The 26,114-nt window shown below is 54.9% G+C and overlaps 5 protein-coding genes across 5 annotated transcripts; 3 read left to right on the top strand and 2 right to left on the bottom strand.

Moving 5' to 3' along the window:
* Positions 1 to 1,234: 1,234 nt before the first annotated feature.
* MAA_09066 (Fungal transcriptional regulatory protein) lies at positions 1,235 to 1,895 on the bottom strand (the record flags this gene model as incomplete). Its single annotated transcript, XM_007827064.2, has 2 exons — positions 1,235 to 1,444; positions 1,527 to 1,895. The coding sequence occupies 2 exons, from the start codon at positions 1,893 to 1,895 to the stop codon at positions 1,235 to 1,237; spliced, it is 579 nt and encodes a 192-aa protein (XP_007825255.2).
* Positions 1,896 to 11,079: 9,184 nt separating this feature from the next.
* On the top strand, positions 11,080 to 12,161 carry MAA_11384 (uncharacterized protein; the record flags this gene model as incomplete). The annotated part of the gene is made up of 3 exons (XM_011413378.1): positions 11,080 to 11,325; positions 11,388 to 11,493; positions 11,560 to 12,161. The coding sequence occupies 3 exons, from the start codon at positions 11,080 to 11,082 to the stop codon at positions 12,159 to 12,161; spliced, it is 954 nt and encodes a 317-aa protein (XP_011411680.1).
* A 1,173-nt stretch (positions 12,162 to 13,334) lies between these two features.
* MAA_09065 (beta-Ig-H3/Fasciclin) lies at positions 13,335 to 14,723 on the bottom strand (the record flags this gene model as incomplete). The annotated part of the gene is made up of 3 exons (XM_007827063.2): positions 13,335 to 14,378; positions 14,489 to 14,536; positions 14,598 to 14,723. 3 exons carry the CDS (start codon positions 14,721 to 14,723, stop codon positions 13,335 to 13,337), a joined length of 1,218 nt encoding a protein of 405 aa, XP_007825254.2.
* Positions 14,724 to 19,203: 4,480 nt separating this feature from the next.
* On the top strand, positions 19,204 to 19,497 carry MAA_11383 (uncharacterized protein; the record flags this gene model as incomplete). Its single annotated transcript, XM_011413377.1, has 1 exon — positions 19,204 to 19,497. The coding sequence occupies one exon, from the start codon at positions 19,204 to 19,206 to the stop codon at positions 19,495 to 19,497; it is 294 nt and encodes a 97-aa protein (XP_011411679.1).
* A 478-nt stretch (positions 19,498 to 19,975) lies between these two features.
* On the top strand, positions 19,976 to 21,490 carry MAA_09064 (glycoside hydrolase family 16 protein; the record flags this gene model as incomplete). Its single annotated transcript, XM_007827062.1, has 2 exons — positions 19,976 to 20,490; positions 20,554 to 21,490. 2 exons carry the CDS (start codon positions 19,976 to 19,978, stop codon positions 21,488 to 21,490), a joined length of 1,452 nt encoding a protein of 483 aa, XP_007825253.1.
* Positions 21,491 to 26,114: the final 4,624 nt, after the last annotated feature.

Genomic DNA, 26,114 nt, shown 5'->3' with positions numbered 1-26,114 from the left:
GTCTCCTGCCCTAGGTCCCGTGATCGTAGCCCTCCAGGTGTAACCCCGTGTGACAACTGGCACTGGGGGACATGTCAACTGGTCTGAATTGACAGGACCCTTGAATGCACCCTGTCCAAAGCCCAGTTTGCCGGGGCACTTCCCCAGTCCCGTCAAGTGTCAATCTGGCAACCAGACACCATCTGACGACAAGATGCCTCTTTAATGTGCCCTCACGTGCGTCAAGATGGTACACCCTCCGAAGCAGTCACATCATCAAAGGGAAGCTTAACCACCGGATACTGAAAAGAGCTCTGTTTCATTCATCCCATCAAGCGGACAGGGTAGCCTCAAGCTATCTCCTGCAGCATATTCACATGCCAATGTCTCCCCCCCGTCACACCAGCGAGGTTCCGTCACGCCCCTGAATATCTCTTTCCACATGCTCAGTCCTCACAGCCCGACTTTGTGCGGGCCAATACTGTACAAAATCAAAACGCCTCCAATGCTTCTAGAAAAGCTGGGTATGTGCATCCAAAATCCAGTGCTGTCTAGCAACTCGGCCGCAGTCCCATTACCAACGCCTTGGCTTGTAATAACCATTCTCTCGCTCCTAGCCATGCAAAAAAAAGGAAAACACGTTGAAAATTTGAAAATTTGAAAAATACACCATTATCGTTTCTCGGCTCTTGGCTCGCAACAGCTCGTATCATTCTTGCTCGTCGGGACAATGTCGCAGTTGAAAATAAAAAAAAAACCGACTCTTGGGCTTAGTCAAGAGCACAGCAACCACGCTATCAAAAATCCTTGGTATATCGTACTTGTACAAGGGGGAGTAATGCTCGCTCGGAATCGCAGGGGCTGAAAAGATGGCGGCAGCACCGTCCACGTACGTTTAGGTCATCATCGACGCCGGCTCTCGAGTCTTTCCGTCGACAGGCTGGAACAGGCAGCACTTGGCGTAGTATAAAGCATCTTTTGCCCTGTGAAGAACCCATTCATCCCCCATACCTGCTGTCAAAGGGCTCAAGTTGCACCGCAAAGATGAGCAGCTGGCTTCGCAAAATTCGTCATGAGCACGGCCAGTCGTCATTCCCAGTGGCAGCAATGATTCACCGCGTCCAATACGGAATTCTCCATCGAGGGGACAAGGACAGCCCCGTGTGTCGATGACATCTTGGGCGGTTGGGTACCACTTCTGCGTCGCGAGAGCCACCCGTGTCTTTTTGATTTCCCGCCGACGAGCAATTTGTTGTCAGTAGATTGCCACGCCCGTCAAGTGCCCTACACAGACGGCCTGGTGGGTCAGACAGGTGAAGAAGGCCTCGACGAGGTTCACGATGACGCTGTCCTCGGAGCCAAGGGCCGCCTGGGATTGGTGCCGCTGCTGCGTCTCAAACTCGTGGAGGACGCGCTGGCCGTGTTTAAGAAGCCGTATAGCCGCAATGATTTCGCCTCGGATAATCTGTCTCCGATTCACGTGTAAGCCCTACATGGTGTATGGTGTCTCGGGGATGAAAAAAAAAACACAGGGGGTGGGCGCCTACCTCGATGGTGACAAAGACGACGCACGAAATGATGTGGGAGAGGGGGTGTTTTGGCGTCCGCTGAATGTCCAGAGCGGCCTTGATGGCCATGTTGTGATGGTGCAGGGCGTATATGCCCAGGTTGTGCCTCTGCATGGCCGACTGGGCGCCGGCCGCGTCGACGGGCTGCATGAAGAGATCGTGGTAGGACGACAGGGAGATTAGGGCGTGCCATATCCCGGGCTCCGCGTGCGCGATGCGCAGAATCTTGGTCGTCCACAGCTCGTCGACGAAGAACTTGGACGCCTGGGCTAGTGTGCGCTCCCGGAAGGACTGGACGGCTTGCAGCTCGTCTTGCGAGGACGGCGTCGGGTACGCCGCCAGAGGCATCGTCGGGCTCGATGCTGCCTGGGCTGCGTAGCCATCGCACTTGCGGCCGGTCGAGGTACCTGTGCGGCGAGGACGGTTACGTTTGCTTGTCTCGGTCGAGTTTCTCTGCGGTTTGCGTTGGACGGCACTTACATCGGGAGCAAAACGGCCGCGTCTCGTCACACTTTATTCTCCGCGCTGTATCGGCAGTGTCAGTACGTATCCCGTCCTGGATTCCGTACAGCAACATCGTCCTCGTTTCTGCGGACAGCCCGTCCCGGGGGGAGGGTGGTAGGAAACCGACTCACTCCTACGTGACCGCGTTAGCCTCACTTACATGGTAGTAGTACCGCATGCGCAGGCTCTCGCCCAACGCAGCAAAAAAGGAGGTGTAGAGAAAGGACAGGACAATATGCCGTCCCCGACTTACTTGCATGTTTGGCATCCCGTCCTGACCTTGGGGGCCTTGGCTCTCTTCCTCTGGCCGGGTTTAACGCGCGTCATGGTATACTGGGAAAGCGGCAGACGACAAGTCACGAGGCGGAAACGACAGAGAGATGTCGAGGCAAAAAGGGCAGGCAGACAGTTGGCAAAGCGGACCGTACGACAGGACGAACAACGGACGTCCCGGGGATGCAGCTGATCAAATGCATCTCTCGAGGCCAGCGGCCTTCTTCAACATCGATCTGCCAGCAAGGCTGATGATATATGAACCCATGGCGGCCTATACGATGAAACGAATCACATTTGCCGTGGCTCCACCGACCCGCCGCTATTCCTCTGGTACCAGGCCCATGCCCATGTCTGCTTCTCGCTAGCCGTTCTTTGTTTCACAAAATACTACTACTTTGAGTAGTTTGGCATGTCCCTCGTGGAGTCATGGCCGGCGCTGTCTCTAGTACTATCTACTCCGTACTGTCTCTACATATGTACTACTACTAGTACGAGATCTCGACAGCTCCACCGCGGCCCTGGAGCCGGAACCACTGTGGGAAAAGGCCCAGATGGGCTGTCGAGATAGATGGGCTGCTGGGCCGCCGAGGGTGCGCGTCTGCTTTGGCATGTCCGGTCTGGTTCCTCAACTCAACGCTAGGCTGGGCAGCACACGACCGGCAGTTCGGGGGATCTTCCCTGGGGTTCGTGAGCCAGGGCTGGTTTGGGCCTGGATGGCTCCTTGTGTGGGATGAGGACGCTGTTGGTCCATAGCTCCGGTACCAGACTTGCAAAGCCACATGCTTGCGACAGAGATGTAACGTGATGGCACATGCATTGGCGGGTTGTTTCTGCTGGCATAATCCCATCCCACTGGTCTCTTGGCGGCCGTGACTCTTTTTTTTTCCTCTCCCGGCGTCATGTACATGCAATGGCTGGTTTGGTTCGGATCCGAAGCAAAGGCCAGCCTATTCAGGAACAACCCAGTGGCCCGGGGCCTCGACGACAGCCGGCCAACTTGCTTGCTAACACAAGGATGTCGTCAGTCGTCGTATGTACGCAACCTTGTTGGGCTGGCACTGGTCTTTGCAAGTTGCCCGAGTACGAGTCCGAGTGCTCGCTAGAGGTTGTGCTAGACTCACTCGATGCTACACTGCTATCCCAACGGGACGCCGTCTCCAAGGTTGACCGTTGAACCATACTCCAGATCTGACTGACGTACATGCACTAATCACTATCAAACGTCAAACGTCAACTCCATGGCCCCTTGGCGGCATTGCGCTGGCGTCGCTCCAAGGTTTGCCCCCGCGCCATGTCTTGGTGGAAAACTGAGTCAAACACTCGCGCGCAACTTGACACGTGTGATCGGGTCGCATTCTTTCCATAACCTCATCCCATCGGGGAATTTTTTGTCTCTTGTCGACGCCCATCCATGGCTTGGGAATAGCTTCATCCCGGCAGACGATCCGTCGCCTCTCTCCATCGAGTCCATCCGCATCCCACCGCGACTCTTGCCCGTCCCCCGCCCGCTGTCTCTCGCCTACCAAGGCAGGCGGTTTGATGTCGCGTCTAGGATCATGGCATGCATTGCGTACTACTTGTCCATCCCTAGGCGTAGCGTCGCGGCTCTGCGGGATTCATGGCCCACGGCGACTCCATTGCGAGCCATCTCGGCGCACACAGCCAGGCAAGGCAAAAGTCCTCCCTCCCCGGATGAGGCTGCCGAGGACTTGCTGAGAAATGGCACCTCTCCGTGTCCCCCATGCTCCTGTCCTGGGCACACGTAACGCGGCTACACCCAAACTGGCAGGCCGCTAGTCAATCACTGTGTTCAACGTTCCCTTTGCACCCTTGGAACTTTCCACAGCCCGGTGGCCACCCACCCGTTTCGGGGCCAGGCAGGAATTTGTAGTCGTCTTCTTTTTTCGTTCCAGAAGGTGTGAAAGACGATGGACGTTTGAACTTTGAACGCCGGTGCGGTGCTCCTCGGGTGCCGCGGTCCTGCTGCCCATCCATCATCCATGATCCATCTGGCCACGACGACGAGAGACTGACTGATGAGGCATGCCGCATAACCATGACCCTTTCTGCATGACGACTCTGGCCACGACGGAGAAAACAAAGCAGTCTCGACTCTCGGCAAAGTCCGCCAAGCGAATTATGGGGCCCAGCAAAGTTTACTCTGTGTCATGGTTGCGACAGAACTCCTTATCTGGTTCACTGTTCCTAGTTCCTACCGCCACACTTGTTTCGCAGCGAGTAGGGTTGCCGTGCAGGGGGCGGCTACGCATATTGCAATTTACCTAAATACTTCCGAGACGGGTTCGAGTCTGGTTCCTACAGACACAAGTCGTAAGTGGCCGGTTGCGCCGCCCCCCCGGCTGGGCGAACTGGTTTCGGCGCCTCGCTGCATCTTCGGGCGCGCCGACGCCGACATGACGTCCTCGTCGTGCCAATTAAACCACGGCCATTCGTGCCTCGTGTGCCTTTTTGAGTTGGCCGTCTCGACATTGATCCAAATCGCGCAGAGGGAGCCTTGCCTTGGCGGTCCCCATCCGACCGGGGCAGTCCTGGACTATCCAGCAGGGTCGGTCACAGTCAGTCAATGGCTTTTATCCTACTCGCCCGGCCTGCCGAGCTGACTTTATCCGTTGTCTTGGTGGAAATCGGAATCGACGGTACCGCGTTTCCAGCGAGCGAGTCTGCCGAACCAACACCGAGACGAGACGTCCATTTCCAGGACGAGCACTCATCAGTGATGACGGATTCTTTGATATATTCGCCCGCGGGGCATTAGTCATGTTGGCCAAGATGGCGTCAGCATTTTTTGACGTGTCTCGTCTATGTATGCATGTCCTGACTCCTCTGCGCGCCGTTTCACAATTCACGACCAACCTTGTACAACGGCTATTTCATTCTATCCGCTCGGCATATAGTCCTAGTCCTGTCTATGTATGACGGAGCGGCATAATAACGGGGGTATAATAGATGCCCGTTATGGTGGCACCACCTCGGCTAATTCTATCGAGTGGCTACGTATGTATGTATGTATGTACTTTCCGTCGCATCGTGGGACGCCAGCCTCGCTGCTCTTCGTATAAGTGAGGCAGGCTGCAGTATCGGCATGTCCATTCTGCAGACGTGTCGCTACGGCGCTGACAAACTTTCCCTGGCACCAACACCACGTCTTGCTGTGGATGTGGCATGGGGGATTTGAAATCCTTCCGGAGCCGCGAATTGGGACCTTGATAATGCCGGCTCCTGGCCCGCGTTTGACAATCAAATGCCGGCGCAAGGTCCTATTGAAAAGATCCAGAGGCCCATCTAAATCTGGTGACGGGGTTCGAAATGCCGGCCGTCTGTGGATCGTATGATGACGCCCGGATCCTAATGGCACGATGCCATTCTCCAACGTGCGGCCCGCGGTGGACATGGCCTTGGAGGACGTGCCGATTGGCAAACCGTCAAGAACCCGTTCAACTTCACACTCGGCTCTGAACCCAAGTCGTCCTTGTAAAACAGAGGCTTCCTCATGGCACGATTCTTGAAACTGTAGAATAACCCCGTCAGTCAGCCCAGGTTTATCAAACAATAGCAAGGTCGTCTGGCCTCGTCTGCACACGAAGTAATTCAAACACGGCGTCTCCCGTACGCGCCGCAGCGTCTTGGACGAAAGCAACAATGCTCTTCGCAACCCATTCAACCCCCCCCCCCCCCCCCCCCCTATCGTCTACACCCGCGTGCCGTACTCTCAATACCTACCTGATGGAACGGGTTCCAGCCCCCGTCGCAGGAAACGAAGGCTTCTCACGAGCCGACTCTGCCCAAACACCTCGATTTCAATTTCTTATCATGGTTTACGTAACTCGTAGTAAAGACGGTACGCGAGCGCAACGCCAACACCGAGCTCAGGACTGCGTCCTATGACCGGCCGCCTTGCCAGCGCCGTATTTTGCAAGCGAACGAGCTCGGCAGCGGTGGCTCCATTATCACGGGCAACAAGAGGAATACCACCCCCGGACGAAGCCGGCGCCCAGAAAAAAAAAAGAGAGAAAAAAAACATTGCATGTGATTATGACGACGGTGCTCAGATGAAAATTGGCAAGCGGCGTGACCACGTCGTGACCGCTCCTGAGGCGCGCATGTGTCACGGACTCGCGGGAATAGAGGACGCGATTTCGCGTAACTCCGGGGGTCGCTGGCGCTACACAAGTTCAAGTCGACGCAACCCTGATGAGCTGTCTGGACTCTAGGGGGAAGCGCCCAACTCGAAGCACGCCATTTGCAGATTCTAGATTTTCAGACATGTAGTGAAGCAACGCACTTGTCCATGTCCATGGACGCACGCACATCGAGGCACCAGAGGCAGCGATATACCACTTGTCCCGGTTGGTGTTGGTGATTCTGGGCGCCTCGGGCCCGGCCAGCGAAAAAGCGCGGCATGGGTATCCCGGCCGGCGTGGCGGACGAAGGTCTGAAGTTCTGAACCGAAGGGGTGCCCGTTCTGGGCGTAGTACGGTTGTGCAAGTTGGGCGGGGTGGCCGTCTTGTCCGCTGGTCGGGATATCCTGGCCATCCCAGCGTCCGCCGGGTGTTGAACACGTCAGCGTGCGGCTTTGTCGTGCTCGGTTGGATGGGAGGGCCGGCTCGGTGGTTGTGAGTCGTGGCCGGGGCGCCGGCAGGGGGAGGGAGAAGTCGATTCTCCAACCTTATCGTCCTGCCACAGCGCCGTTTCAGGCGTCTTGGGTGTGCGCCGGGCGGTTTCTGGGGCACGTGGCCCCCCCGCGGCGATGGGTTCCTGGAGGCGAGATTGTCGGGGGGGGGAGATGCGAAGGGAGCGGGCTGCTCGCTTTGCCCGTTGGATGGATGGGGGGGAGCTGTTGAGATTGTGCGGGTGGCCTTGACGTGTGTCTGTGGTGGTGCTTGTCGAGATGGAGTTGATGGCAGACGCTGTGGCTGCTTCTGGTGCAAAGCTGGGCGACGTTGGTGTGTCTCTCTGGTTGTCAAATTTTACTGTTGTCGTGTATATCGTGTAAGCCGGCTTCACACGATGGCTCTCCCAAGTAAGAGATTGGTAGAGCTAGTGTCGACGAGTGGGTTTAACAATATTAACTCGGGCAGAGAAATGCTGGCTTTGGGCCGTAAACCTTGGCGTAATTTCCTGGCATAATAGGATAATATATGCCATGGTTGTCAGGTCCATGCCCGTAATACGCCAGTTACACGCCATTTATTGATGCAAGGCGCTTTCTAATAGGTCAAGCTTCTCATGATACAGCCAACATCTTGAAAACTTTCAATTCATGACAAGACAAATGTTGCAAGAGTCCGTGACGAGTGGTGTTTTCTTGTGGCCATCTGCCCGGGGGTTAGGACAGAGTCGGCATTTGGATATCAAGGGCAGAGAACCATAGTTGGGCAAGAATTTTCTCCCTGCTTTCTCTTCCCGTCGAGTTGGGAAACACATGCAGCTCTGACATTTGCAAAACTGGCCATGGTTGGAAAGGCAGGTCAGGTTGTCATTGTAGGGCAGCAGGTCTAGGATTAGAGCCACGGGGGTGAAATATCCCAATCAAGTTCTCCTGCTGCAGGCATAAAAAGAATTCACCGCGTAGAGGACAAGACTGGGTGTAATTACGTGGTTTCTCTCCGTGATAATCTAGCGTGTCGTCCAGAGACCCCTGTGACATGTCCCTTTGCAATCCCGTACAACGTGGTTGAACCGACATGATTATGAAGTGAATGGCCGGTTATTCAAAACCTGGAAACCGCATGCTAGATATAAACCCTTCGTCAAGCCATCCACGTACTTTGAGAGTCTGGCCGAGGTAATTCATCCGCAATTTGTAGCCGCCTGCAAGCATCATAGTGTTGAGACCATTAAGCCATAAGGCAAAAATTGTAGACGCCTAGATTATTACCATGCCAGCTGTAATTATCCTATTCAACTCAACACATAGTATCATCGGTCAATGCGCCACATCCAAGATGGACAATCTTTCCCGGATGGCTTACATTATGGCATGTGGTATCTACTCTACTCGTCGAGGCCAAGTTCAAGTTTAACCTTGTTGCATGAGCTCTATCATCTTATTTTACCTTGAATATAAGAGAAGTTCGCCAAAGTCTACCAGCGCTCTTTTCCGACATGTTATTTTATTCTTAGCTATAGGCATCTTTGTGAGGTGAATATCTTGAACAACTTTGGAACGGATAATACCATGGGACTTGTTGACTACTGCGTCGACAATTCTTCTATTCGGCTTTGCCTTATAGGAGCCTGAGAATATGAGAATATCATTGGCTATATAGATTTCTCGGGGTGGCATTCCTACAATGACCGCCGCGAAATCGAGGACCTTTTCTGGCCGGTCTTGAGGGCAAGGCTTTGCAATGCGTTAGAAGACGACATGCCGCTCATCCAAGGTGCCAACATGTCGGGCTTATTCTGTCGGCGTGGTTCCATCGCCGAGGGTAAATTTTTAAAAGGCCCGATGCACCTAGCCAAGTCATCTCTCGTGTATCTGGATGCATTCTGCACGACTGACATCGAAGAAGCACTTCTCGCTAGACGCGCCGAGCCGCTGAACCGCAAACACTTGGTGAATGATGTGCTCAGCCTGAAGAGCATTCGCAAGAGCATGTTCCTTCCTCGCCCATCTTTCCATGAGTAAGAACCAGGTGAGTCTCCCTGGCCGTTTGCGCGTGGCTCTGGCTACCTTTGAGTCTAGTCACGGTTGGTATGAAGCGAGAAGAAGTCCAATGTTGCCATTCTCTCCCATTGAACATGGCAGTGCCGTTGGTCCTGGGGATAAACTCACACATCGAATCTGGAATTTTTCCCCCAGAACGTTAAGTATGTGGCCGCTCCCCCCCCAATCCCGTCCGCATCGGCGGCGACTCTAAATTTTGCTCACTGTCTACGTCCTAAAATCCTCCTCTCGCCGTCGGTGGTCTTGATTTTTGTCACTCTCTACACGCTTTCATGTCCTAAACCCCGAGTCACGCAACAGGTGGTCTTGTCTCCTTTCACCCTCATTGGCCCTGCAATTTAGTTCAAATACTCGACCTGACTGTCCGACTCAGCATGAAGCGAAACAATCTCTATGAGTCTTGGTCTATTACCGGAAGTTATGGGCTATTAAAAACCAGGTTTGACGGTAACTGGTCAATGGCCGAGCGTATTCTCGTCGGACAAGACGGTATCTGTAATTCGTATATTCTTGGTAAATTATATGCCGCCCACCTTTCGTTGCCATCTGACTCTATAAAGCTAAAGGTGTAGATGAGGTGTTGGGAGTCCTGACGTTGTTGTCCATGTATCACGGTATAGTAGCCGCACATGCGCACCAACTAATAGTATATTAAATGACATCAAAAGCGACAAAATGGTTTAGCATCGATTATCCACCATGTTTCCCGAGTTTCCTCTATCCAATTCATGAGGCTTGATGGTCTCAGCCTGGTCACTTTATTCTGATAGCTGTCCGAGTGCGCATCTTAATCGATCACAGTTGGTGTAGATAATTCGGCTTCTGTAGTACGTCAACTGAGTCCTGTGATGTGACTGACAACCCCAACGCGACGTATCAAAGCAACTGTGACCTTTACGCCGTATGAGATGCACAACCCCAAACAGGTGTGGAGTGTGCTCTTCAAAATAACCACCAGGTACAAATGAGAGATGGGTAAACGTGGAAGCACTAACCGCTACCGCTGCTTTAGGCAATGATATTCTGTCCCGCGTCAATCTCACCACGATTAAACTCGCCTGAGACCTGTTCTAGATAAACAGTATGCCTACCAGCCAGCTAAACCTCAGGCTTGGTTTCTATAATGGACCCTTTACAACGTCTCATTCCTCGTGTTCGCAACCAGGTTGTCAGTGTAAAAGCGGCGTAGCTCCTGGAAACTACTTGGACAACGCGGGACGATTGCCTATTTCGAAATCATGAATCTCTTGAAGCAAAATAATATTAATACGTACTACAACAAAGAGACTCGGACAAAATACATGGTATAGAACAACGACTAGTACGTTTCCTATGACCGCGATGACACTTTTAAAGTCAGACTGGAGTTTGCCAACAACCTTGGCCTTGGCGGCTTTCCGATATGGTTCATTAACGAGGATTCGAGGAATTTATATGCTCTCAAGGCTGTCTTGGGCAGCAAGGGCATCGATATCATAGCACTAAAGCATACTAATCGTCGGGACCATGTTCCCATTTTGCCTTTGCCTCGCAAAATTCATGCATACTGCGGTTTATACCATCAAGAACGCGGTCAGGAAAGGCACAGCTCAGTTATATAATGCCCTGTTACAGAGACAGTTACGAGAGCCTGGACTTCACATCTCAGCATTTCACATGACACATCACAGCCAAGGCGAGGAAAATCACCAATTTAAAAACCACACCCAACGAGCTTCACGACACTGCCAATATGCAGCCAAATATGAGAACAAACCTCGGCTCGTAAAATTAAACGTTAAATGACTGGCTTGGGCGTGACATCAATCCAAGTGGAAAAGGTTTGGATATTGTTGGGGAAAGGCTAAAGCTCCCTTGGCAACGGCGCGTGAGGCAGGCCACGCTAGCATGATCACGTGAGGGTCCCTTGCAGCTGCCAAACACGGGTTCAGAGAGCTTGACACCTGCGAGCAGGCCAATGGGCAAGATCCACCCACGATAAAAGCTTCAGCCTTCCACCATGTACTCTGTCAACGGGTGCATTTGCAGTGATTGAAAGGCGCAACCCGCGTGAATTTTTCAATGGCATCACGTTCTCGATCCCCTTCGCGGGGCCGCCAGAGGTCCCTCACGCGCTCCGCGTCCCCGCGCTCCGACGATTCGCGCTCTCCCCGACGACGCCGCTACGACTCGCGCAGCCCGTCGCGATCCGTGACCCCGCCGCCTCGTCGCAACGGGCGATACCGAAGCGACAGTCAAGGCTGGGGCCGAGGCCGCGGAAGAGACGGCAGAGACGCCAGCGAGTCTCCATTGGCAAGAAGCACAAAGGTCGGCTCAGAAACGTGCCACTCGTCGGCGTGATGGAACCGGAATGCTGATCCTGCTTGCAGATTGTCGTGGAACGCTTGTCCAAGAATATCAATGAGGATCACCTCCACGAGATATTTGGCCAGTTTGGTCCCATAAAGGATCTTGATCTGCCCATGAACAGAACTTGTACGTCTCTCGTTTTTTCCCATCTCCAAGAACTTCCAGAACTTGCAACTAAACTTGCTCACATAGTTGGGACGAACCGAGGCACCGCATACATCTTGTTTGACCACGAAGCCGACGCAGAAGCCGCCATCTCACACATGCACGAAGCTCAAGTTGACGGCGCCACCATCAACGTGTCTATTGTGCTGCCGCGGCGAAAACTCTCGCCGCCGCCTCCAACAGCCCGCAGAGGCGCCAACATTGATCCTCGCATTCCCATGTCGGGCCCTCGAGGTGGCGCCGGTCCTCCCGGCCGTGGAGGAGGATTCAACGCCGGCGGCGGCCGTCGTCGCGGCTCTCCGTCCAGTCGGTATGGTCCCCGGTCGGACGTGTACAGACCCTCGTCACGCTCGCCGTCCAGATCTCCAGGAGCACCTCCGTCCCGCGGTGGCGGCGGCGGCGGCGGCGGCCGATACCGCAGCAGATCCAACGCTTCGTACTCATCTCGTTCTCGGTCAAGGTCACCCGGACCGAGACGACGAGGTGGTGGTGGTGGTGGGAGCGGCGCAGGCGCAGGCGGAGGCGGAGGGGGAGGGGGGGGAAGATTCGAAGACGACGATGACAGACGACGCAGCCGCAGCCGCAGTTATGACAGCTACGCGGGTCGAAGCCCGCGAGGCTACCGATGATGACTCGGGCAGCGTGTGCTTTTGGGCGTGGATGCAAATTTTTGTGAAATGGTCGCTGGCGTTCAGGTCCTCCTAGCTGGAGTCGATTCCCCAAGTTGGGGCGGCGTCTTGGTTGATCAGCCCGTGGATGTCCGAGTATATTGGCGATGGGAATGGCTTACTCAAGGATCACGGTCACGGTGTCATGTTGCAGCTTTGTTCTACGGAGCATCAGAAGTCTACAGTGGCCACGCTGCCTGCCTTGGCGGAACTATACGACAAGTCTAAACAGGGATAATAAATGCAATAATTTTCAAACGACCATGTTCGTGGCCAACATGTAGACTGTAATCATGGACCATACAGCCCATGACGTCGTACACATGCTGCAGAAGGAGAACCGACGCGCTGAAGCTATTCCTGGATGCTTCGTCTCCTGCAGCAGAAGCATCGCCCGCGCAGCTGTCGCTCCCATAGGCAAAGGTTCCCAAGCAGGGTGCTTCCACGCAGCAGGCTCAACATTGTGCCGACATTACCGGCCCTTACTTTCCAGCCTCATTCTTCCCAGCGCATAGGGCCCCTCTCCGTAGAGACGCGGCGGAAATAGTCCCTGTCGTTTCCTGTGCAGCTCGATGTCAACTTGCAACGGGGTGGCTCGGGATTCTTGCAGATATCCGTGACGAAGGGGCTTTTAAGAACTCCTGGCATTGAGTCGAGCCTGCGTTGCAAATAAGGCCATGCGCGTGTATGCTATCATTTGGGGGCGAGAGTGGACAGTTACATTGTCAGCGTTGGCTTCTTCGCTTGGTGCTTTCTTGCTTTGATACATTCTTCTCTTTTTATACATTAGTGAAGCGTGGTTTAAGCTGGTGCTACAACCTGGGTGCGTGGAAACATTGACAGAGAGACGGCAGCCTTACGTGCACTGACATGCGCGGCCGTTTATCCTCACGAGTACTAGTTGAGGAGGCGAGCAGCGTACACGTGTGTAGTTGAACAAGGTCTCTGGTGTGCCTAGGCCCTATACACTCTCTTCGTGTGCGTATCTGCAGCCTCGTGCCCCTTTTGACGACGGGATCCATTGCCACATACCCTACACCAACCAGCGTTAACATCCGTAAAGGAGAAAGGTCACGGCAACACCTCGCATCACACGCCATGTCCAACACGAAACCAATATATTCAACATACGCTCTACATCCACGCCACGCCAGCGCCTAAACCAACCATGCCAACAGCAGCGCCAACCACATGCGCGGTACACCTGGCCCCCCCTCCGCGAGAAGTGCTACTAAACAACGAACTGGTGGTCGTGGGCGTGGCCCCAGATGAATCAGCGCCGCCCGTCGCCGTCGCAGCAGTAGTAGTAGCCGGACAGTCGGCCGTACAGGGCAAATCACTGGTAAACACGCCGGACACGGTCGAGACAGCAAAGGCAGGCGCCTGCGTGGCGGCGCTGGGGTCCGGCGCGGCGCGCTCCGCATCCGGGTTCAAGACGTTGGCAATGATGTGCATGATGCCGTTGGCCAGCAAGATGTCCGGCTGGACGATGCGCGCCGCGTTGACAAACTTGCTGTTGCCCTCCTGGCGCACCAGCACGCGGGCAGGCTTCCCGGCGGCGTCGGTGGCGAGCGTGTCGTAGCCCGTGCCGTTGGCCAGTTGCGCCGACGACAGCACCCGGCCCGGGACGACATGGTAGTCCATGACGCGGGCGAGGCGGGAGGCGTTGAGGCCCCCGAGCGTGCCGCCGACGAGGCCGTACGCGTCGTCGAGCGGCGCAAAGATGGTCACGTCCCTGCGCACGGCGAGGGCGGGCATCAGGCGCGCGGCGTACAGCGAGCCCAGGAACGACCGGGCCCCGAAGGCGTCGGCGGTCCCGGCCAGCTGCGCCGGCGGCACGAGCAGGTTGTCGACGACCTGGACCAGGCCGCCGGCAAAGGGGATGTCGGCCTCGACCAGGCTGCTGCGGCTGCCGCCGCCGCTGGTGAAGACGACGTCGTCGCGCTGGCGGGTGACGAGCACGCCCTGGCCGGCGGTGACGTTGGTCAGCGCCGGGCTCGTCAGGCGGCTGGTCTCGAGGTACGTCGGCCCGTCGCGCAGGGCGGCCGCGGACACGGCGCCGTCGAGGACGTGGTACTGCAGGATGGCCGTCGTCTTGTCCTTGTCGTCGGCGTCCCAGAGCGGCTGGAGCGCCGTGTAGGCAATGTTGGCCATGGCCTTGTCTGACGGCGCGACAATCTGATGGCAAGCGTCAGCGCGGCCGTGGTGAATTCCGTCCCTCGCGGGAAACCCAATATGTCAAGTACACCAGACATCATCTTGGCACGGGGGGAGCGTCTCGCACGTACCGTCACTCCATTGTCACTCGGCAGCTCCAGCAAGACGTCTGGATATTTCTATACAAAAAGGTCAGCCGCCAGAGGCAGAGTTCCACGCCCGAACAGGTGCAGTCGGTACCTTGATCAATTCGTAAAACTTGGTGAGGTTCTTGTTGGCAGCCAGCACCGAGCCCAGATCCTTGCTGTCGTCTGCCACGGCGGCGGTAACCCACGCGGCCAGGCTCAGCGCCGCCTGCAACCACATTGTTGTCGTTGACGGGCAGCAAAAGGCACTAGGAGCTGTAATAAAAGGGGAAGAAGAGGAAGGCAATTTTTTTTTTTCGTTTGCTATACGGGGAAGGGATGCATCAATGTCCAAGATGCCCCGGGAGGAGTTTCACGTCGCCCGCGTGTGCAGACAAAGAGACGGACAAAGAGCACCAGACGACAAGCGACGTTATTGTTGGTGCCGCGACGTGACAGCTGGCCGGTGCGCGACGCCAGCTGGTCAAGTCTTGGTCTGGTACTACTAGCTTCCCGCCCGCGAAAACCACGTCGCGACATCATGGCGAGCGTCTGTCTGCGGCGTCTACTGCATCGGCCTGGCGTTTGCAAAAAAAGCTGCACATGTGAGGACGCAACACGAGGGGCGTGGCATCCTGTGCGTTGCCGGTTTCCCGGCGCTTAATCAGTGCATCACCCACCAGGCAGCCAGTCTTGGAAACGCGACGAAAGAGAAGAAAAAAAGGGCACTTGGGATAAAAGCACAGCCATCTGTCAAACCCCATTGTTGCATCTAGCTCCAGCCGGTCCTGTGCAGGGGACACAGGGGCCCGAGACCAGATTTCCAGAATACGAGGCGATCGGCGCGAAAACACGACCACAGCCGCCCGACGCCTTGTGAACCCGCCCAGTGACACTTGAGATGATTCTCACCTCCAAATGTCGTTTTTTTTTTTTTCGGGCGCCCGGCCGCACCGGACCTGTCACGGCAGTCCATTATTCACATTCCTCGGGGACGGGTGTAACGCCGGCCTTGGCACCCGCGTCGTACTTCACCTTTTCCGTGTGCCCGCAGCCTGCCGTGTACCAACATTCCCCGGCTCTCGTACGATGGCGATGCCACGCACGAACCGAAAAAAAATAAATAAATAAAAAATACACAACCTCTGGATTGCGCGCACGAAAAGACAAGGGGCGGCCGCATCCCCTGCCACGGGCGTGACCCAGCACATCTCCATTCCCACGATGAGTTGCCACGTTACGGGGCACAGAGTACACTAGGCCAAACTACCCTGCACCTTGCCAGGCATCCCACACTGTTTTGTTCTACGCGAGCCGTCATGCGGCGGACTAAAATACGGAGCAAGAGAACATGTAAAACAGTTTATACGAATACAGGCACGTCCTGGCCAGGTTCCCCTCGCGGTAGTTTGCTTGGGCGAAGAACCGCCCATCCTGCGATATCTACCGCGTCCGCGGCCGGGTACGCGCCTAGCAAACCGCATCGACGCTCTCAACGTGGGAAAAGGGTCCATGGCAGAATGTGGAAAATGCCGAGCGAACCCATGTCAAAACGTGCTGTGCGACGGTGCACCAACAGGAATATGCATCTTGCGTTTTGCAGCCGCAGCCTCAACAGTTTGACCAACGCAGGTGTGTGTGTGTGTGTGTGTGTACTCGACAGGGGAACAAGAGCAGAAACGAAGTAAGAAAATACGAGAATGTCTGCCTGCCGGCCCTGCTCCATGTCAGCCAACGCCCGGGATTCCCCTGCCCGAAGCCCGGGTGTGTATCGCAGGGCCGTGTTTCCACCCGCAGCCCGTCGGAGTTTATGCTCGCGTCATGTACATACTCATCTACGGAGTAGTTCCATACAATTCGGCACCCCGGACGCAGACATTCTCCCGGAACGCAAACACGCCCCGTTGGTTTTTGAAAGCAGAGCGACTACTAGTCTTTGCCAGCTGGTAAGAAGGGGGAACCGTCTCGGTGTATAGTGTAGCTGCGCTTGAACTGAGAGGCGGGCGGGTATACATCCGCGACACGATGCCTGTTTCCTTGGCTGCATTTTCTGACGGCGAACACCGTTGGGAGTGGGAACCGCCGTCTTTTCTGCTGCAGAATTTGGATCAGATCGGGCTGCATAATGGCCAGTCGCCATCTCTCGCTGGGTCGTCTGCCACTGGTGCATTTGACATGTCAGTTGTAGGGGCCCAAATGCCAGGTTTTCGACCTCACCCATCTCATCTACGATAGCAGGCTACAGAGTGGAGACTTGGGTATTCAGCGTGAGCCAACGGATGGAAATCTCCAAGGAATATTTGCGTCGGACCCCGTATCGCGGCCCCGGGCCTCCGGAGGCATGCCCCCGGCTCGGCAAAGACAACAAGATGCGGCTTTTTCCTGCATCTTGCGGCGCATAATAAAAGATAATGTTATATGTGACAGGAGCCACATGTCGATAGTAGTTGGCGATAGCGCGTTGTCAAGGCTGACTTGGGGCCGGCCAACTGGTCTTGCCAGCACGCCTTGCTCGTTTCGCCAGTCCTTCGTGTTCAATAAACTCTGAGTCGGCCCCAGAGCGCCAGCGATGCATCTCTGCCCCGGATCGTTACGCTTGCCTGTGTCCGGAACCGCTTGGATCGAAAAGGGTGAAGAATGACCGAGACAAGCTGGAGGGATAACCGACTTCAGAATTGCTGGCCACTCCGTAGATACCTAAGTCTTCAACAATAAAGCGCCGTCGCGCACATAGAGTAGTATTGGCCAACAATGCTGCGCGCTAGACTCGACCCATCATGTTGCCCTGCTGTCAAGGGGCGGTCAACTCTCTCTCGGTTGCAAATCAGCAGAGTCCAGGCGCTGCCAAGGTGGGAAGCGTCAATGCGTCTGACATTCTTGGTATTCGGGTCGGTGGACTCGCTCGTTTCGGCCCGTTGTTCTGTGAACCATCTCCTTGGGACAAAAAGGGCGTACATAGAGTCGGCGAGTTTAGCTTCCATGGCCAGGTGCCATTGCATTCCAGCTGCCATTGTTGGGGGGCATTGTTATCACGTGTTTTTTTCTCTCTCTTTCTTCTTTTCTCACTTGCACTTGACAAGATACTACTAACTAGTACTAGTGCGATACCACGCCAACACAATCCCGTTGTATTTGATTATAAAATTCACATCCATCAACATCATCAGCCTTTATACACGCAAGGGGATAGGCTTGGCACGCACGTTTGCTGTAGTCATACGCCAAATGGTAATGAGGCCGCTGACTCACATCAACACAGCGCACACATGCACGTGGTAGTGTGATTCCATGATACTGCAGCGCAATATCAGCAGTCACGTTAAACGAAGGAGCGCATAGTCGCAATATTGACCGAAGCTGAACAAACTGCGGCGTGGGCACGAATCGTCGCCTTGCTTGGCCCTGCATGGGCGATTGCTGGCTGGTTGATCTGTTGACCTGGGCGCGCACATAATATTGCAGGACACAGCAGGCCGTGGACACATGGATGACGGCCAAGAGCTCTGGTTGCATCGCTCGCATCTCCCGACATGTAACCACACGCTCGCAGCCCTGGCGCTGGCTCGTCGTCGACCCTGCTGTGCTCCCTGTCGTGCTTTGGGATGATGGCCACGGTGCATGCAGCTCGACTTCCCAAGTTCCAAGCACTTCAATGTTGCCTGCCTTCCTCGTTGAGTTCAGACACGACGGCGCCAGAACTAGCAAGGGGCGTGTCTCTAGACGGCCATGCAGGAACAGGGATCGGGTCGACGCCACAAGCACCTTAATCAGCCACAGTTGCTGCCGCTTTTGCGATGCTGTTTCTTCAGCTTCCGTGTTGCCCCACCCGAGAAGAACCCAAGCAAACTTTACTTTGAAGGGTACCCGTCCAGAACACAGGCATGACCAGTTGGCTACTGCGATATTTGGTTCTGTGCTGTTTGGCCGTCCTTGCGGTCTGTTCAAAAGTAAAAGGGCCACGATGGTACTCTGTACAAACAGTCAACTTGCCCGGAGCCAACAGTCTCAGATGCGATCGAGTCGGCTACCTAGCCTCGGGGTCGTTATAAGTAGCACGTAAGCAATGCATTTTACACATACTACTACTCCGTATCATGTTGTAGTGATATCATCTGTCCAATAGTCCCATACGTAGTGCACCGGCGGGAAAGCGGGAAATTACACCTGACGGTCAATTGCAGCCGGAAGTGCCGGGGTGATTGACTTGGCGGAAGACGGCTTCCGTAGCCTTTCAAGCTGGAGCCAATAGGCATGTACAATCAGAGTCAGTCATTGTACTCCGTATAATACCTTGAATCATATCAGGACACGAGAATAAACCCAGGCAGAACTCATCGATTTGATAATCACGTCTGTAATGCGGTGGGCGGACAGGGCTGAAGGTGGACTGACAATACGATGCCTAGTCCGTGTTGTGGGCGACGGGGGATGATGCTATTTGTAGAAGGAGCTCAAAATGACAGCCAGAAGATAAATATTGAAACATCAAAACACACAAGTTTTGCAAACTCTTGACCATCTGACGGCGCCATGGGGCCAGTGCACACGGCAACTTCGAACATTTGACGTCAGGAAATAGCAGTGTGGAGGCGGCCAATCAATGTCCGAGGGCACACGGAGGCGAGGCGAGGCTGTGGGTTGCCTGAGTGCAAGCCCCCAGCGCGGTGCCCATGTGCCATGGTCGTTCCTGCCATTTGCCGCCAACGGCCACGGATGGCGCCATGATCGCTCTTGCCAGCAGACGGACCGCTACTCCGTACTCCGTACAATACGGAGGTTTTCCAGGGGCAGCTGCACAAGTGGCTGGCGGCGCACGAGCTGGGCCCCTCCTCCTTCCTCGATATCCACCACGAGCTGCGCACCCCTTCCCCCTTCTTGGGCGAGCTGGCGAGCAAGGGTCTGGTCACTGGCTCAATGTTACCAGCCAGATGCAGCCGACTGAACCTGACACCCAGCTCTTGCGCAGTGCCCATCTGGTTGGTGGTGGGCCTCGCGCTGGCCGTTCAATGCTGTGAGTCTGTGACGGCCCCAATTGAAAAGTCTCAACTGTGCAAATGCTGCGACTGGACTCTTCGAGTGGCACCGCGTCCAGCCCACTGCTGCGAGATCGTAGCTGTCTGCTGCTTCTTCCATCAAGTCTCGCCCACACGTCGACCTGGGACTTTGAACTTTTGTCCGTAGACACTCTGCATCTGCTTCATTCTTGTAGCGATCCGAGTCGACAGACCGAGTCTCTGCAATTACACCAGAGCCCACGGCGTCACGGGGTCGCTCCGTAATCCCCAATTTCAAGAAACAGCGTCGGTTCCCAAGAGAAGTATTGGTGACGCTCTGTTTGCTCTCTTGGTGCGGGCAGCCGTCGAACTCGCAGGTCTTTGTTTCTTTCTTTTTTTTTTCTTTTAATTTTTTTCTTTCTGTCTTTTGTTTGTTGTAATATTTCCTCGGTGTTTCATCCTCCCATCCTTCACCTCGCGTCCCGGCGCTCTCACCACCATGGAGCAAGATCCGTATAGCCACGGCTACTATGGCCATCCAGTACCATCTGCTACAACAACCGTCAATCCTACGCCAATCCGATCCGGAACTCCAAACACAGAAAATAGCCGCACCCCATTTGGCGACAATGATACGGCATCCTTGAACCGCCCGGGAAGAGGCACGAATCCGTTTACCAGCCCCGATGCATCAAGGCCGGCATCCAGCTTTGGCTCCTCAAGCGCCATGGGGCCGCGATATGATGTCAATTCCCAGCTCTACTTCCACTCTAGGCGAGTAATGAAGGGCGACATCGAAAAGCCTTGGCTGGAGAAGAAGGATCCCAAGGAGAAGTGGGTGACTATACTGCCAATCATCGGCATCTTGATTGGCTTGGGTATTTCTGGGTTTTTGGTTTGGGACGGCATTCGCAACGTCGTGCACCACAAGTACTGCCCTGTTTTGGACGATAGTTTCGACGGCGGCTTCAATACCAACGTTTGGACCAAGGAAGCCCAAGTCGGCGGCTTTGGGTAAGGAGTCCTGGCTTCTTTGCCGTCCGTTCAATGAGGCGCAACTGCTAACACATGTCGCAGCAATGGCGAGTTCGAGCAGACCACTGCGGGCGACGAAAATGTCTTTATCCAAAACGGCAACCTAGTCATCAAGGCCACTCTCCAAGACGCTGAAAAGGTGGAAAAGGACAACGTCATCAACCTGCTCAAGGACGGAACCTGCACGTCTAAAGATTGGTACAGCTGCGTGGCTGCCACCAACACCACAACGGGCAACTCCAGCGTCGTCCCTCCAACCAAATCTGGCCGCATCAACACCATGAAAGGCGCCAAGCTCAAGTACGGCCGCGTGGAGGTTACGGCCAAGCTTCCTGAAGGCGACTGGCTTTGGCCCGCCATCTGGATGATGCCTGTCAAGGACACGTACGGCCCATGGCCTGCGTCCGGAGAGATCGACATCATGGAGTCTCGAGGCAACAACTGGACTTACGAGCAAGGCGGCAACAACATCATGTCGTCGGCCCTCCACTGGGGCCCGGATCCCGCCAATGATGCGTGGTGGAAGACCAACAACAAGCGCCAGGCCCTGCACACGACCTACAGCAGCGGGTTCAACACGTATGGCCTCGAATGGTCTCAGAAGTACCTCTTCACCTATGTCAACAGCCGTCTTCTCCAAGTCTTGTACACCAACTTTGACAAGCCCCTGTGGAATCGCGGAGGCTTCCCCGACGCCAACTCCAACGGCACACGGTTGAAGAACACGTGGAGCGAAACTGGTCGGGCGAACACGCCATTCGACCAAGAGTTTTATCTCATTATCAACCTGGCCGTCGGTGGTACCAACGGCTGGTTTGAGGATGGCAAGTCCGGCAAGCCGTGGCTTGACCGGTCACCCAGTGCGCGCAAGGACTTCTGGAACGCCAGGGACACTTGGCAGGCGACGTGGAAGCAGCCTCAGCTGGAAGTCAGTCGCGTCTTGATGATGCAGCAGTGTGACGGTGATGAGGAATTGTAACGTGTTTCTGTAAACCACCGGGGGTGATGACGGGCAATTTTGTTTTGGCTGGTCTTGCCACATGACATATGACTACATACATATTATACACGTCACTTATTTTTTTAGGAGCATTAGTAATATCATAGACTAGGGGAGAGCGGGATATGAAAACCTTGGAACATTTTGTATTTTGAATACTTGGAGAGGCCAATCATTATGGGCTATTGTTGATTTGTACTGAAGATGATACTTGTATACTTGATGCAAATAAATTTCTTTCTTTCTTTCTTCCTTTTTTTTTGTGGCTGAAGGATAGTTTGATAATGCTGGTCGTCGCAATTGGTCGGCACGGACTGCAGAACAGGGGTCGCTCAGCGAATAGCATACATACAGACGGCGGCGCTGGCCGACCATGACAAACGTCAAGCAGTTTGTTGCGCAGCTACATGGCCACGGCGAAGACGGTGACTGAGCAAACGCAACAATCTACACCCCAGTCTCGCCTCTGACCCCCTCTGAGCCCATTTCTCGCCCCGGTGGCCAGGCGGCTCAAAGACGACTACTGAGTGCCACGCATTTAAGCATCTGAATCAACATTGAATGGATCGAGTTGCTCACCGGCCGGTCCCACAACACGCCCCCCGCCCAGCCCGGCGCCATCACCGGCGCCTACTAAGTACTAGAGTCTCTGCGTTGTATGCACGTACATATGTACAAGGGGGTGGGATGCCCAGCCTGGCCCAACAGGACATTCTGGAACCTGCCGAGCCCGACATGGATGGGCGAGAGCTAAGAGAAGATTCAGCTCAGCCCTCTCACCTGTATGTATGTACGTATGTACGGAGTACGCAGCTGCGTCAATCTCACTTGCTTCGCGGCCCCTGGTTTGCCCGGCGTGATATTGAATAGTGCCACCGTTGAGGCTTGTGGTTGAATTTCCTGCCGTGGCTGCGGTGACGGGTCCCGTTGCGTCACGGGCGTGAACGTGATGGGCTCCTCCGTGGTGCTACCGAACAAAAGAGCTTTAAAGAGTTTGAAACCTTATTTCCTTTTTCGGTCTATGCTGTGCTATTCTGGCCTGCATGCTCCATGTATGTACATGTACGTAGGGGGACAAGACGAGATGGGACGAAGCAGAGAGACGAGATGAAGTGCAGGGACTGGCATTTGTCGGTGTCTGCGCGGCATCGAGAAGTGTAAATAGCCTTTTGGGTTCAAGGCCTTGTTTTTCGGCCTGGCTGGTGGCTAACGGAAGAGAAATGTTAAACATTGACCTAAACTTGACAACTGGGCATATGTTTCGTCGAGGCAAGGTATGGGCGGCATGAACGAGGGCGGTGGGTGTCGTCAGCCGGGCGGGCCTGGATATTGTTGCTTGTTTGCTTGTTGTGTATGAGATGGGACGATGTAAACTTCAGGCCCTGCTATCCTGGCAAAGATACGGAGTATGCTGCAATGGGAGCGGATGGAGCAAGGCCGTGACGTCGTCAAGTTCAGATGGACCGTGACAAGGGACGAAGCATAATCACTGACTGGTCCCTGTGATGACGGCATTTCAAATCTTTGCTCAACCTCGTGTTAGTCGTTAGCCTGGTCCAGAGACCCCATCTAGTAGACAGCACTTGTTAGTCTCTGATGAAAGATGCGCCCTTTTCCAGTGAAATGCTGCAACGTGGCTCATCGTTTGGGCGATACCATGGATGTGTGCATCATTCCGGGCCCGGCATCAATAATGCCAAGTAGTGTAAACTGGCAGCAATGTCATTGTGAAGTGCCAATGTCAGGTATCACGACATGCCGGCACCGTCTTGTCGTGGCTCTGATTCTGTGTTGCCCCAATTGAGTCGCCATGGTCTCTTCGATTTGGGACCCGGAATCTTCGCAGAGGCCCGGTACTACTACCAAGCACATGGTCTGGACATGGTGGTACTAGTACTTTGCTGACCACAGAAACACCAAGACGAAGCCAGGTTCGAGCCTCGTCCAGACCTGGTGTCAACTGACAAAAAGCATCTTGGCCGTGGCCACCATTCATCCCTGATACAATGCCAATTCACCGGCAATAACCCAACCCGATTTGGTAGATGTGTTTGCAAACGCAGTCAGTCAGTGCGCCCAGGACGGCTGGGAGCGAAATTACATCCAGGCCATCACCGTTCAATAAATCGCGGCTACCGCTTAGCAGCCTCGCGTTTTCGTCGTACCAAGCTCCCTACCCATATGCTAACCCTGGCTCTCAATATCCCGATCGTGTGTGTCGTGGTTGGACAAGACTGAATTAATCCCAGCAGCCCTAGCACAGCAGCAAATCGTCATCTCTGGCAGTTTGTGATATTCCAGATGGAGCCCTCCGACTCGTGTTACAAGAGCCGTTTTTTGACTGGCTTTACCGTGAGTGCTAATCCTGTCACAAGTACTAGCTCATTTTGTCGTCCGAGTTCAACGGCCTGGCTGAAAACTGCTTTTTCGTCACCAGTTTTGTAGCTATTGCAGGTCCGCGTGGTGTTAGACATCTGCTCTCCCCCCGTCGTTCTTGGCCAGTGGGTCATGATCTGTACACACAGGCGGGGAGAGCCCGTGCAAAAGGAACAACGGCGAACAGCCCACGGCGTTGGTGGCCGTGGCCGTGCTCATGGAGCAACAGCACCACTCGTTTCACAATCAAGCTAGTAATCAACCGTCATCAATGGGTGCTTGCGAAATCCTAGGCAATATAGAGTCAGCAGGACGACAAAAAGTCCAAAGAGTTCAGCTCCTCGTGCATCTTGTATCTCATGACGAGAGCCTTGGGGTGACAGTGCATATACCGACTGCCAAACACAATGGATGGGAATGTTGGCCTCGCCGTGGGCAGCCAGGTGAAGAAATTCGGGTACAGACACGCCCCCTCGGCCCCTCCCCACCGCCACAGAACACGCATTGTTGGCAAAGACAAGAGAAAGAACTGGCATCCAGCTTCAGGTTCAGGATGCAGGTTGTGCATTGGGGCGGCAGCTTGCAGGAATACGAGGCCAAAAATAGGCTGGTGGCGGCCCGACGACTCCCGCCCACCACATGAGGCGCGAACGCTGTTTTTGTCGACCATGACGATCCACGGTCACACACCCCAAAGTTGGCTTTTTTTTTTCTGCTGTGCTTCTCAAAATCCCGACGTGATTGAACACCGGCGATAATCGCCCTGCAGCTTATTGGGGCCGGCAAATGAACAGAGAGAGAGAGCCGCACGCCAGAGTCCAGCATCGATACAATGACTGTTGTGCTACCAAGGCCTGAGATTCGCAATTGATTCGAATCATGTCTACTTTTTCCTCTGGTCATGACTGGGGTTTTGAATCGGATTTCTGTTTCGCATTCTTTGTGTCCATTTCGCATTCTGCGTCTGTAGCGACAGGGCCCTGTGCCAGCCTTTTGAACCATGGTGGTTGGAGCAAAGCCACGGACAAACAAACCGGGAGCCGCCGCCATGGAGGGAACTGTCTCACTTCGCGGGGGCCTGGAACGGGCTGCAGTCAGAGTCCCGCATTGTTTCTTGCATTGATTGTCTGTACTGCGTCTCCATGAACTGGCCGATGGAACGGTTAGACGGCTTGCTCATGGGCAAAACGGTCAAGTCTTGCCGCCTCACGCGGCCGTATTCCATTCGGGCAACGTCGCCGTCTTGGACGGTTTCAATGATGCTGAGACTAGCGATGCAGGCCCTCGGCCAGTGATGGTGTTATCAAACTCCTCTTGCTGTATGTGCGTCGCTCTGATAATGACATGCAAGTTTCAGCCCTCTGGGATGGCTGCCACCCATGTCGGCAGGGCTAGGAAATGCAGCCGGATCAGCGTTTTGTAGCGAAAGCCACGCGAGATATCTGGTTGCCTGTCAAGACGCTTTTGTCAACGGTGAAACGAAGGCGGGTGTGTGCAAGTCTCTGGTTGAACAGAGGGGACACTGCCCCCCAATTCGGATCGAATGAGCGAGTCAAGTCTGGTCAGGGCAGTTGTAAGAAAACTAAGTGGTGGCACTGTTCAAAGAAGGCATCAGTAACGTGTGTGTGGTGCGTGCAGGAATTGCAAAGCTGCGTTTCAACGACGAACTTATTGACCCGAGGCCAGAAGCGTGCAAGCGTTTGCGCCACAGCTGGGCAGGGGTAGACCCGGGCGCCACTGAGGAGGGCGAGGGGAGGTGGCCCAGATGGGGAAGATGCGCATCGCCGCTTTTACGTGCCCTCTGCGTGGTTTAGGCGGCTTGAGCGCCAAAGCCTCCAGGCCTTGCCGCGTCTCGCACCCCCAGATAACCAGATCACCTCCCCGATGACTATCTGTGGGCGCTGCTGTGGCGGACCCCGTTTTCCTCGAAGCCAAAGAAGCCCGAGCGGTCAACCCGCCCTGCTGGCGCCCTGGACCCGCCAAGAGTCCGGTTCAAAAGCCCGCCCGTGTTTTCAGGACACCAGACTGCTGCTAATTCATAGCACTCGAGCACTTCTGGCACCGAGGCGCTAGTACCGAACGGGCCGTGGTCGTCCACTATTGCACGGAGTACGGAGGAGAAGGGCGCGAGTGGTAATGAATTCGTCGGGCTTTAAGCTCCGAGAACTCTGGGCCTCTCCAGCTTTTGGCCCTTTTGGCCTTGGCGCTGGGTCTTCGCTGACATCGA

The sequence above is a fragment of the Metarhizium robertsii genome, assembly GCF_000187425.2.
Source record: "Metarhizium robertsii ARSEF 23 chromosome Unknown MAA_Scf_7, whole genome shotgun sequence".
Classification (NCBI taxonomy): Eukaryota; Fungi; Ascomycota; class Sordariomycetes; order Hypocreales; family Clavicipitaceae; genus Metarhizium; species Metarhizium robertsii.
The sequence above is the reverse complement of the archived record's forward strand: the minus strand, read 5'-3'. Positions and strand labels throughout refer to the sequence as shown.